General features: G+C 33.0%; 1 protein-coding gene across 1 annotated transcript in view; it reads right to left on the bottom strand.

Moving 5' to 3' along the window:
• LOC132755474 (pyridine nucleotide-disulfide oxidoreductase domain-containing protein 2-like) overlaps positions 1-13,994 on the bottom strand; it is a 46,141-nt gene that overhangs the window by 10,109 nt on the left and 22,038 nt on the right. The window contains 3 exon segments of the mRNA XM_060746348.1: positions 9,797-9,953; positions 10,292-10,364; positions 13,836-13,967. Coding sequence (XP_060602331.1) covers positions 9,797-9,953; positions 10,292-10,364; positions 13,836-13,967 — 362 coding nt within the window.

Below are 13,994 nucleotides of genomic sequence, written 5' to 3'. Positions count from 1 at the left end.
AACATTGAATGCTTTTTGGTATATTATGGGACTTATTATTATGTTAATGGAATGAAAAGGTAAAACTAGAATGAAATATAATAGCAATGAAAATACCAAAGAAGAATTGTGAACAAATAAAATTTGTTTGTTTGTTTGTTTAATTTTACGCCTTTTCCCAACAGTATTTCAGTCATATAGGCGGGTAGTTTCCTAACCATCGTAACAAATAAAATAAAATTTGCTTTGGAGACTATCACTTAATAATATACATACAATTGTAAATAGCATACATAATGTACTTCTCAAAATGGTAAAAATTAACAATTAGCCCTGCTTTATTTGTGAAATGAAATAGTACAAATACTCTATCTCTAAAGTCAGTTTGATAATAATGAGCATTTACAAATTATCTAAGATTTTAATTGCAGTAATAAAAGTGCATTGTTTTTTAAATTGTCTGCTGTTTTTGTTTGTTTCTATCTGTAATCTACATGGAATCAATGTCAATGGGTATGGTCAGACCAAGATTACGCTTGCAATTTGAAAACTAATTTAAAGTCAAGAAATGAAATAGTTCATGATGAAAAAATCCATGTTAAATCAATATATATTAACAGATTATAAAATATAGTTGTTTGAAGCATTAAGTTTTTACAATATTATTGTAAAAAAAACCTTTTATTCAGTTTTTAATGCTGAAGAAATTATTCTTAGGCATCCCTTGTATGTAGACAATTTATTTTGTGCAATTAACAAACACACCTGCTGCAGTAATAATTTAGTTTTGCATCATCAGTATGTACAGATAAGGGTCCTAAATTTGTAAAATAATCTAATTCAACAGGAAAACAAAGAACAAGTATAAAAAGAATATTCATGTTCCATTCATATTCAGCCAATATTTGAATACATGTATTATGATTCCCTATACATTGTGATTGAAATATTATGGGTTTTTTAACACTATATATCTCTATTAAGATTGTATTAAAAAATGAGCCACGTCATGACAAAACCAACATAATGGGTTTGCTACCAGCATAGATCCAGACCAGCCTGCGCATCCGTGCCCATGCTGTTCGCTTACCAACCCTATAACAAGTAGAGAAACTGATAGCGAACAGCATGGATCCTGATCAGACTGCGCGGATGCGCAGGCTGGTCTGGATCCATGCTGGTCACAAACGCACTATGTTGCTTTTGTAGTGACACGGCTCAAATGTATTGAATTGATTTTAAAATGGTCAATGATCTATTTGGGATATACTAAAATAAAATTGCAACTTTGACATACTTCTGACAAAAGAAAATCTCAGTTTGACAATAGAATAACAATTTTACAGGGTGTTAAAGATGTTTAAAAGTAATTAACATTACATTAAAATGAATTAGCTTTGTGCCTTTTATGGGATACTTTACAAAATTACAAAAATCTATAGGTAGTTCAAAAATTGACTGCTTCTTTATATATAATGGGACTTAATAAAGTGAATGAAAAGGTAAAACTGGAATGAAATATAATAGTTATTAAAATACCATAGAAGAATGGTGAACAAATAAAATAAAATTTGCTTTGGAGACTATCACTACATACATACAAAAATAGTTATTGTCAATATGGTATATATTGTACTTCATTCAATTCAGAATTAACCCTCCTTGTACTTGTGAAATGAACTTAATTGCTTTGCTTTATAATTGGAACTGTTCATAGTTATTTGAAGGGATTTCAGTATACCAAAAAAATTGTTTAAATTATCATCCTAACCTGCAAGTGGCATCTAATCCTAGCTAATAATCATTATAATGCAACCGGTGCAGACCAAAATCAGCGGGCACATCAAACTGACTGATCATCATGGGTTAGCAATGTTCACTATACAGTCAACAAGAAAATGTCAGCCTATTTCAGATATTCAAATAAGATGATTAAACAGTTGACTCCCAGGTACTGATGGTACCTTACGTTATATAAAAGTATCACCAGCTAGTCATTTGTACGGAGCCCCTAAGGTGACATTTTCCACACTTTTTTCCACAGAGACTTTAAATTGGTTTTTACGAAATATTAATTGGTTTTTATGAAATATGAATTAGTAATTACGAAAAATAATTTTGTTTTTACGAAATATTAATTCGTTTTTACAAAATATCAATTCTTTTTTATGAAATATTAATTCGTAATTACGAAAAATCAATTCGTTTTAACAAAATATTAATTCGTTTTTACGAAATATTAATTTGTTTCATTAAGAAATATTAATTTGTAATTACGAAATATTTTTTCATAATTACGAAATATTAATTCGTAAAAACAAATTATTTTTCGTTATGATGTATCAATTAATTATCAAACTGTTAACACAATGGCCCATATTATTAGAATCAATACTTTCACTCTTAATCTCATTGAGTAAATCCCATATAATTGAGTTCTCAAAGTTTAGTTCAAGTGGTATTCAGATTATACAGTAAGTTTCGAGTAAACTGAGAGTAAAGTTGATAATTAATGAGATTAAGAGAGGGCTACCTTGAGGTGTTTTAAATAAATGATTAGGTTTAAGTATTAATTTTGAATCATTTTGGTCCCATATACATTTAAATGGATCATATATGGGAACTGACAGAATTTGAGGAAATTAATGTTGAAAACAGATATATAGGCATAGAGATAATCCCTTTAAATTTAGTAAACTGCATTGGTTTAATTTAAAGTAAAGGTCACATGGACTTTGAACTTTAAATCTAAAAAGGGTGTGGCAAGCTAAACTCATCGTCATAATTGAAGCAAAAACTTTATACAGTTTATGAAGATTATTTTGACCTTGACCTTTGAGCTTTTTACTTCATATGAGTATGACTCATCAAGGTGCATCTACAAAGTTTAAAGCTTCTTAATCAATGATTTAATGACCAGTTTAATGTTCTGTTATTACAGGTCCCTGTGACCTTAACATCTGACTGTAAATTGGTATGGCAGATACACTCATCGAGATACATAAACATGCAATGTTTCGAGTTCAACGTACTTTCATTAGCCAGGTCCCAGTGATCTTACCTTTTGACCTCAAAATGGGTGGGACAGGTGGAACGTATAGTCTTTACATCTATATATAAACTTTAAAGAATGTACTACTCAGGTCTAGGCACTTAGAACTTTGATTTAATGGCCATTTGTCATGTTTTGTTATAACAAGTCCCAGTGACCTTTGATCTTCAAGTAGGACCTTGACCTTGGAGGTAGGGGTCTGGGTGTTGTGTATGACACATTGTCTTCATAAAATTATGCCAAGTTATTTCAAAATTTTGATGGATGAAAAAGTAATAAATAGTCCCTCCATCAGACAAATGTTGACCTTTGATCTCAGTGGGACGTAGGGGTCTGGTTGATGCACATAATCAACTTATTATAGTGAACATTTGTGACAAGTTATTTCAATATCCCTTTTAATTCTATTTGGCAAGTCTGTCTTCCATCTGTCTGTTAACATCAGATCTTAGAAGAGAGGTATTATGGGGTTATCGTTTGTGTACACTTTAAAATTATAAGACTGATGAAAAAAAGTGAAAGAACGCATATATTGATAGAGGAAAAGTAAACAAAATGTCAATTCTTTCAACTTTCATATGTATTTGAACAGACATTTTGAACTATTAAAACAAATTGTTAGGTGTTCGGAGGGTGTGCTGCTTTAGATGTAAATATTCATTCTAACACCAGCAAAGGTTTAAATATCAGCACAAGAAAAACATATAATAACCTATAGTCAAACACAAATGTAGATTCTACTAATGGTTGAAGTTTATGTTTCAAAATCTGCACAAGATTAAAGATAAACAAACAAAGTGCATATAAAGATATTTTGAAGTGCATCAGTAAAGATATCATTATAGGTTCAAATATCTACATTAAATATAATACAAGTGTTGGCTCATTATATTTGTATTGGGTTATGATTACCATTACAAAATGAATGTTAAATGCAGGTTCAAATATCAGCACAAAGTTAAATACAAGTTTAATTACTGTATCAGGTGAAATATCATGACAAAGTGAAATATATATACAGAGGGGAAAAGAATAAAGTGATGCCTTTTCCGATTTACATTCAATTATTTATTAACAAAAAAAAATATCTACCGGTTTCACCCGTTATATCTGGATCATCAAGATAATGATGTTTATAACGTCCCTTAGTATATACAAGTACAAGTTAACAGGTACTAGATTATTTTAAAATATCACTAAAGGGTTAAATATCATTACAAATTCAAACAAAAGTGTGAGTTTAAATATCAGAACTTGCTTAAAGTCGCACACAAGTTCAGATCAGTTACAAGATTGCCAATGTCACAAAACATATTGTATATTCCCCATCACAAATACTAAGTCACATCATGCAAAGCATTTACATTAAACCCCTTTAATTCATAATGACTAAACCATGTTGAACATAATTATGTGCCAAGTTAAATAACAATAATTCTCAATGCACATAGAAGTTACAAAAATTAGCAAGAAAAATAAATTGGAGAAATGATGAGTAAAGTTGTCACTCTTGTGCACTAAATGAGATCTATCAACTTGAGAAGTTTCAAATTGTTATCCAAAGCACTTTTTGAATTATGCTCTGACATGAAAAACAAAAACCCGTGACTGCAGAGTGGGGGCCAGGCTTGACATTTTTTTATTTCAAACACATCAGAGGAAGAACAATTGAAAACATAATTATGTTGTACAAAATATAACTCAGACTTTCCACCATTATAGCTGGTTTCTCATTTTTGTTTTGTATTTTGATAGATTTTAATTATATAAAAGAAATCCGTAAGACTTGAAATGGAAAACTTCAATCTCAAAGTGGAGGGCAAAGTTCATATTGAATCAAGGAGGGGGTAACAACATAATAAATTGTTCTCTTATTACATTCTAAGTGTAGAATTCAATCTCCTTGGTAACTCTATCCCAACACTTGTAGAATTTAAAGATTAACTGATTATAAAGATAATCATTTATAGCAAACAATATCCTATCACTTTAGCACAGTAATGGGTTAAATCCTATTACAAGTAAAAGAAGTTAACCTGTTACTGCACTAAGGTGATTTTATGTTCAACTTAGTACCCTATTACACTATACTATTTGTTATAAATGTTATTTTTTGTGTGTACTTTAACACATCCCTGGGGCGAAAATTGGGCATTATATATTAAACATAATGTGACAGATGATTGTATATATGTGTATCATGTACATGTATAAAAAGAAATAAAACTCAATTCAATGATTTACAGGTACACTTGTCTATACAGGACAGATGTCTGATACCTGATCTGGTCCTGCATGGCAGGTGGCACAACTGATAAAATTGGAAAGACAAAATGTTAAGTCTTATAATAAGTACAGTGTAACTTTGGTATAGTAATTTCTTCATAACTTCCAAAATTTAATGAGATTTAAAGATATACTTTGCCCATCTTTAGGTAAAAATAAATTGTAATTAAACTGTAGAAATTTATTTTTATCTAATTTTTTTTTACTGAATATGTTTAATTTGAATAAAAGAATGAACAAATAATACAATGCTCATATCTAGGTAAACATACTTGTATTGCAGAAATTTACTGAAATCTAGGAAAATTTTACTGAATATGTTTAATTTGAATAAAAACAAGAGCCACGTCAACATGACCATCCCCAGCCGAATGGGTTTGCTCATTGGAAGAATGTATATGTAGTAGAGCAGAATAATTCCATTTTAAGAGGTCTTTTGGTAATGTAAACTGATAGCTGAAGTGATTACAGATTTGAAACCTATGTGAATACTGATGGCTGAAAATAACAAAGGGCAATAACTGAAAAATAATGCTGGGTAGGTTATCATTCTTGTGTGCTGCATCCCTTCTCAGTAAAATCTATCCACCTATGAAGTTTCAAGTTGATACCTCAAATACTTTTTGAGATAAGCTCCGGACAAAATAGTATGAAAAAGAACAAAGGGCAATAACTCAAAAATTATATAGGGAAGAGTTATCATTCTTGTGCACAGCATTCCTTCTGAATAAGATCTATCCACCTATGACATTTCATGTTGACATCTCAAACACTTTTGAGTTATGCTCCACTCAGGTGAAAGATTAAGTATGAAAAATAACAAAGGGCAATAACTAAAAAATTATAAAAGGTAGAGTTATCATTCTTATGCACTGCACACCTCCTGAGTTAGATCTATGCACCTATGAAGTATCATGTTGATATCTCAAAGGCCTTTTGAGTTATGCTCTGGACAAAAATTAATTTTGAAAAATAACAAAGGGCAATAACTAAACAATTATGCAGGGTAGAGTTATCATTCTTGTGCACTGCACTCCTTCTCAATGAGATCCATCCAGCTATGAAGTTTCAAGTTGATACCTCAAATACTTTTTGAGATAAGCTCCGGATAAAATAGTATGAAAAAGAACAAAGGGCAATAACTCAAAAATTGTATAGGGAAGAGTTATCATTCTTGTGCACAGCATTCCTCCTCAATAAGATCTATCCACCTATGACATTTCATGTTGACATCTCAAACACTTTTGAGTTATGCTCCACTGAGGTGAAAAATTAGGTATGAAAAATAACAAAGGGCAAAAACTCAAAAATTATGAAAGGTAGAGTTATCATTCAAGGTAGAGTTATCATTCTTGTGCACTGCACTCCTCCTCAATGAGGTCTATCCACCTATGAAGTTTCAAGTTGATAACTCAAATACTTTTTGAGATATGCTCCGGACAAAAATTTCGGATGGAAGGTCGGACGGACGGTAGGTCGGACGGAGACTATTACTATATCCCCCACCGCCTTTTCGGCGGGGGATAAAAATAACGAACTATGTGTGGTGTTTCTTTTAACTATATATCACTATAAAAAAATCATAAATAATTATCTCTTGCATACAATCACCAGTCTCAGACATTGCCAACAATTAAATCCCTCTTTATCAAGGAGTTTGCTGTTTAGTTTATGAATCATATATCAACCTTCTTTTTTCATAACAATATATTATTTACAAATCTAAGTGTTATGAAAAAAGAAGGTTTGATATGTAATTCAAATGTCAGTCATCAAGGTTATAACATAAAGAATTCCCACTTCAGTAAAATAGCCATCACAAATATGATCCTTCATAAAAGGTTAAAGATATACTTATAATGCTCATCTGTGAGTAAATTTTTTTAATCACAAACATATTAAAATCCATGAAATTCTTACTGAATGTCTAATTTGAACATAAGAATGTACAAGATATGCATGGTAAGTTGCATTGACTATTACAGGTCAAGTAAAGTTGGTCCTTTGTTTTAAAAAGACTGCCAGTTATTTTTTTAAATGATATTATTTATTCATATTGTGTCCACCTATAGTGTGTAGAGTTGAAAACGCAACATAACTACATAACGTGAAGTAAAAACATGTTTATTTTATACATACAAAGAGGCTGTGTAGCAATTAACAATACTATCAATTTTGAGCATAGTATTATCTTCAAACAATATAACACCCAATTTTCATAAGTTCATACGAAATATTAATAATGGCCACATTTAATTTGATCAGAAGATGAAACCGTCTCCGCTACACAAGATTTTACTGTACTTATATATTGCTTGCTTTTTTATAACCACAAGGACACTGTCTGAAATATATGCTATACATGTATAACCATAGAGATAGGTGCCAGATGTTTTCTATATGCATTCAAACCAGCATAAGCACTTGCAGTGGATTTTCACACTTAATTTGGAAGAGGCCTTAGCCTCTTGATTTTGAGGGGGGAAAATATCATTACAATTGCTAATTTGGTCAGTAAAAAACTGATGTAAATTCAGATTTTTGGGAAAATTGGATGATTTTAAATACAATTTCATCTGGGAAGAGGCCTCTCTATTATATTAGGAGAAAAATCATTAAACAGCAATATTTTAGGTAGAACAACAGTCCTTCAGCAAATTCTTTGAAAAACTTACTATACATACATAAAGAATTACCAGATTCCTACATGTTTATATAACATAACAACAGCAAATATACATGAGATATCAAATGAAATCAATATGATACTAGAAAATGAAATATCATTTTCTTTAAATGTCATCAATTCAGATGTCCATAGAGACAGTAACTTGATAATACAATTATCATGTTTTTATAAGAAATGTTGTTGATGTTGATTTACAACTTTCAGATATGATAAGTGAAATCAAATACTATTAGTGTTCTTGTACATCAAGCTATTTTGTAATTCTAAACACAGGAAATGGGAGAAGTCTGATATTATACTTTAAAATTAAAGTTTTATTTAATCTTTGAGCTGAAACACTGCATGAATTCAATATCAAAATACAACAAGAAGGTCACATTTATTATGGACCTGAATCACTCACCTCAGATATATTGCTATAAAAGGTCACAATTTTTCATTTTATTTTTAACTCAAGTTTCATAGTTTATAAGATATTTGTAGATGTCTGCCAGGAAATCTTTAAATAATAAATACCAAATATTTAAGTTCTTTGCAAGAAGACATAAAATTTAATGTACTTCTATATAGTCTGTAAAACCTTAGTGACTCACTGAGTGGGGCCAACTGTAAGCATGACATATGTAACTTTGTAGAGAACAACAATGTCAACAAAGTGATGCTACATGCCAAATATCATAAATAACTTGGCATTGTAGTTTCATGTACTAGGCAAAACAAGGCTTTATACACAAAACGACCATGGTGCAGAGCCAATTTTGACCTCAGGGACATGATTTATATTTTATATAACTTTCGTACAGGACCTAATATTAAGGAAATTCAACATGCCATATATCTAAGCTTTGGGCAGTGTTGTTTTTAAAAAAAATTCTCTATACAAAGCATCTTCAGACAGTTTTACTGTACAGGTCTTTGTACATTAAGCCCCAAGAGTTGGCCCAATTTCAAATCCAGGGGGGAGGGGGGGGGGCATGATTTAGAATTTAGATACCTTTTTAAGAGGTCTAAGAGTCAATGCTACATACCAAAAAACAAAACTCTGGGCATTACAATTCCACAAAAGAAGTCTCAAAACAGCATGCCTCAAGATTCATAATTATTTTTATGAAAATTTTGAAAATGTATTTAAAAGTCAAAGTTGTGAACAAAGGAAGTAAATTAACACGTTATAAAAAGCCCTAACAATCCCAAACTTTACCAAAGAGGACAAAACATGCAAAAATAGCCCTTACTGCATAAATCATGCAGTATAAATATGCAATAATACAATTACAGCTTTTTCCCCTAATTCTAAGGACAGTCCATACTCATAATACATATTAATCCCATTTAGTCATGGATTTAACCAAACCTAAGTAATCAATGTATCTCTTTAAATAATAATATATAAGAAATAGGTTTTATCTTCTTCAATTGTCTGTTTACAAGCAAGAAACAGTTCTGCAAGCAGAAAACAGTTCTGCAAGCAGAAAACAGTTCTATGCAATCTGGTTAAATCCTATCAATTTGAAACTGCTACCTTGCAAACAGAGCTGTATGAACATTTTTTGCACTAAAGGGCCACAACTCTTTGATGCATAATCGTACTTGAGCTTTTTTAAAAAGTAAACTAAGACCTCTTGGTGATACAAGTTCTATTCAAAGTCAATATAATAATGTTATTCTTGGTTGGAGCAGGTCACTTTATCTCAGAAATCTAGATCTTTTGGTGACACTAAGTCTTTTCACATTCTTATGCATAAGTTGCAAATGGCCAGATGTGTAACAATTTGTAAATTTCAGCTTACCGTTTAGAATATCTTCCTTGTTTGGCATCTAGGTAAGCTTCAGTTATACAGTTAGTATCCTCACAGTTAATGTGTATAGTACATCTATGATGTGGCATCACAGTGTTGTCTCCTGTGTTAGGATCAGCTAGAAAGTTAGGTATCTTGTTCACAGCAACTATAAGAAACAAAACATTTGTGCCATCACCATTCAGATATCATAAATAAGTATCACCCTTTCCCTATACAAATTTATGCATACAATTATATATCATGAAGCATCAATTGCAAAACTAAACTTAAAGGATACAAATATTCACTAAAATGCCCTTCTAGTATGTGAAAAGGGTAGAAAATATATAGCCAACAGTCAGGTTCCATTGTAATTATTATAGGGCATGAAGAATTATAATCAAAAAGAAATATTACAAGAAAATCTTGCATATACAGACAAACGTGGAATAAAAATATCGTTTTCTTTCAAAATAAAGTTATAAATATATGTATGCTATTTACCATTTATCTTTGTTACAGGAGAATCATAGTTGAACAATTTAACATCATCTTCTACATCTGATGGTAAAGTTTTCTAGAAACATAACAGAATAAATTGATAAAAACAATGAGGAAGAATAGGAAATCTTTGTCTAGCATCAGTTGGCCCAATATAATCTGGAGCCTCCCTCAAAAGGTAGAGATTCATAGAAATTACAAATACACAAAACATATGAAATATCAGTAAATGACAGTGCATTAAGAAATAATGTCAAAGAAGGACAGAACAGAAAATACAGGAGCTCATGAGCTTAAACAAGTAAGTTAAAGGGTACCAAAACAGAGCAACCAGAAACCATCAACATCATAAATGTCATAGGTGGTTGTAACCTTAATAGAAATACGTGTATGTCTTATCATGATGAAAGAAGGGAGATAAACTGTTCACTATAATACTAATCACTGATTCCATTTTACTTCCCCCTTTATCTTATTACACATACCTTATTCAAGTTGACTATCAATTTACAGTCATTTCTAGAATTTATACTGCAAACAAATACCTGTTGAAAACAATAACAATACAGTCTAACCTGTTCTATTGGACCATCATTACAGAAAAATGAGAGACTACCTCTCAAAATAGCCATTTTGTTCATTTCCCCAGAACAGGTTTGTCTGTAATTTAAACAAGAGGGCCATGATGGCCCTGAGGTCGCTCACCTGTATATAGCCCCCCCCCAACGTTGCAGGGCCAACTTAACCCAAGGGCTTTTATTTGCACAAACTTGGTAGACACCCATAAGAAGATGTTTCATGCTAAACATCCAAGCTCTAGCTCATTGGGCTTTTAAAAAGAAGATTTTTTTTAAGTTTTTACTATACACATATAGTTAAAAACAATGACACCCCTGGGGCCGGGCCAGTTTTGACCCAAGGGCTTCTATTTGAACAAACTTTGTAGACACTTACTAGAAGATGTTTCATGCTTAATATCTAAACTCTAGCTATTTGGGTTTTTTCAAAGAAGATTTTAAGTTTTTGCTATACACATATAAAGAAAATCAATGACCCCCGGGGCGGGGCCAATTTTGACCCCAGGTCTTTTATTTGAACAAACTTTGTAGACACTCACTAAAAGATGTTTCATGCTTAATATCTTAACTCTAGCTATTTGGGTTTTTTCAAAGAAGATTTTTTAAGTTTTTGCTATACACATATAAGTAAAATCAATGACCCCCTGGGCAGTGCCAATTTTGACCCCAGGGCTTTTATTTGAACAAACTTGGTAGACACCTATGAGAACATGTTTGATGCTAAATATCTTAGCCATAGCTCTTTGAGTTCTTTAAAAGAAGATTTTTTAGGTTTTTACAATGTGCATATAGGAAAAATCAATGACCCCCCCGGGGCGGGGCCAATTTTGACCCCAGGGCTTTTATTTGAACAAACTTGGTAGACACCCATTAGAACATGTTTCATGCTAAATATCTTAGCTCTAGCTCTTTGGGTTCTTTAAAAGAAGATTTTTTAAGTTTTTACTATATGCATATAGGGAAAATCAATGACCCCCGGGGCGGGGCCAATTTTGACCCCAGGGCTTTTTATTTGAACAAACTTGGTAGACACCCATTAGAACATGTTTCATGCTAAATATCTTAGCTCTAGCTCTTTGGGTTCTTTAAAAGAAGATTTTTTAAGTTTTTACTATATGCATATAGGGAAAATCAATGACCCCCCAGGGCGGGGCCAATTTTGACCCCAGGGCTTTTATTTGAACAAACTTGGTAGACACTCACTAGAAGATGTTTCATGCCAAATATCTAAGCTCTAGCTCTTAGGGTTTTTTTTAAAAGAAGATATTTAAAAAAATTTCTTTCGGTTGCCATGGCAACCAGAGTTCTGCATGGAATTAAATTCTTTGAACAATTTTTAAAGGTGACCACCAAAGGCACATTCCTGTGAAGTTTGGATGAAATTGGCTTAGTGGTTTATGAGGAGATGTCATTTAAAGTAAAAGTTTACGGACGGACGGACGCCGGACGAAAAGCGATCACAAAAGCTCACCCTGTCACTTTGTGACAGGTGAGCTAAAAAACTAGAACTGCCACTATCATGGCGTGAATACCCCCCGCATACCACTTTGTCAGAATCAACAGTGGCCATTTAGAGCTCAAGGACAACCTCCCTGCCAAATCTGAGGTTACTAAGCCAGTGCATTGCTAAGTTATGTATTCTACATGCTTCAAATGTGAAAATGTCAAAATCAATATATTGCAGACAGGACATTCTTTAGCAATTGAGAAGAAAAGCTTTTTCTTTGTCAAGGTCCCTGTGACCTTGACCTTTGACCTCAAAATCAATAGGGGTCACCTTATAGTCATGATCAACATCCATGCCAAATATGAAGACTGTGGGTCAAAGGAATCTTAAGTTAATGGGTGGACAAACTTTTTGAAGTCAAAGTCCCTATGACCTTGACCTTTGATCCAGTGACCTCAAAATCAAAAGGGGTCATCTACTAATCATGACTAACCTCCATTCCAAATATGAAGACTGTGGGTCATAGGAATCTTAAGTTATTGGGCGGACAAGCTTTTTGAAGTCAAGGCCCCTGTGACCTTGACCTTTGACCTGGTGACCTCAAAATCAATAGGGGTCATCTACTAATCATGACTAACCTCCATGCCAAATATGAAGACTGTGGGTCAAAGGAATCTTAAGTTATAGGGCGGACAAGCTTTTTGAAGTCAAGGCCCCTGTGACCTTGACCTTTGACCTGGTGACCTCAAAGTCAATAGGGGTCATCTACTAATCATGACTAACCTCCATGCCAAATATGAAGACTGTGGGTCAAAGGAATCTTAAGTTATTGGGCGGACAAGCTTTTTGAAGTCAAGGCCCCTGTGACCTTGACCTTTGACCTGGTGACCTCAAAGTCAATAGGGGTCATCTACTTATCATGACTAGCCTCCATGCCAAATATGAAGACTGTGGGTCAAAGGAATCTTAAGTTATTGGTCGGACAAGCTTTTTGAAGTCAAGGCCCCTGTGACCTTGACCTTTGGCCTGGTGACCTCAAAGTCAATAGGGGTCATCTACTAATCATGACTAACCTCAATGCCAAATATGAAGACTATGGGTCAAAGGATTCTTAAGTTATTTGGTGGACAAGCTTTTTGAAGTCAAGGCCCCTGTGACCTTGACCTTTGACCTGGTGACCTAAAAATCAATAGGGGTCATCTACTAATCATGACTAACCTCAATGCCAAATATGACGACTGTAGGTCAAAGGAATCTTAAGTTATTGGACGGACAAGCTTTTTAAAGTCAAGGCCCCTGTGACCTTGACCTCAAAATCAATAGGGGTCATCTACTAATCATGACTAACCTCCATGCCAAATATGAAGACTAAGGGTCAAAGGAATCTTAAGTTATTGGGCGGACAAGAAAAAACCGACAGACGGCCGGACAGCCGGACGGACAAGCTGATTCCAGTATACCCCCCTTACAACTTTGTTGTGCGGGGGTATAAAAATCTTTCATTTAAGTCTGAGTTATTTACCTCTGGTAAAAGGTCAACAAATGTGACCTTTGGTGTAGCATTTGATAGTATGACCTTTGCCCTGATCTCTGTACCATCTTTCAGGACAACACCCACTGCTTCATCATTCTGAGTCAGTATTTTGTTAACTGGCTGAAACAACAACAACAAATTTAAATT

Source organism: Ruditapes philippinarum, unplaced genomic scaffold, assembly GCF_026571515.1.
Source record: "Ruditapes philippinarum isolate M1 unplaced genomic scaffold, ASM2657151v2 ctg219_1_1_1_1, whole genome shotgun sequence".
NCBI lineage: Eukaryota > Metazoa > Mollusca > Bivalvia > Venerida > Veneridae > Ruditapes > Ruditapes philippinarum.
The sequence above is the reverse complement of the archived record's forward strand: the minus strand, read 5'-3'. Positions and strand labels throughout refer to the sequence as shown.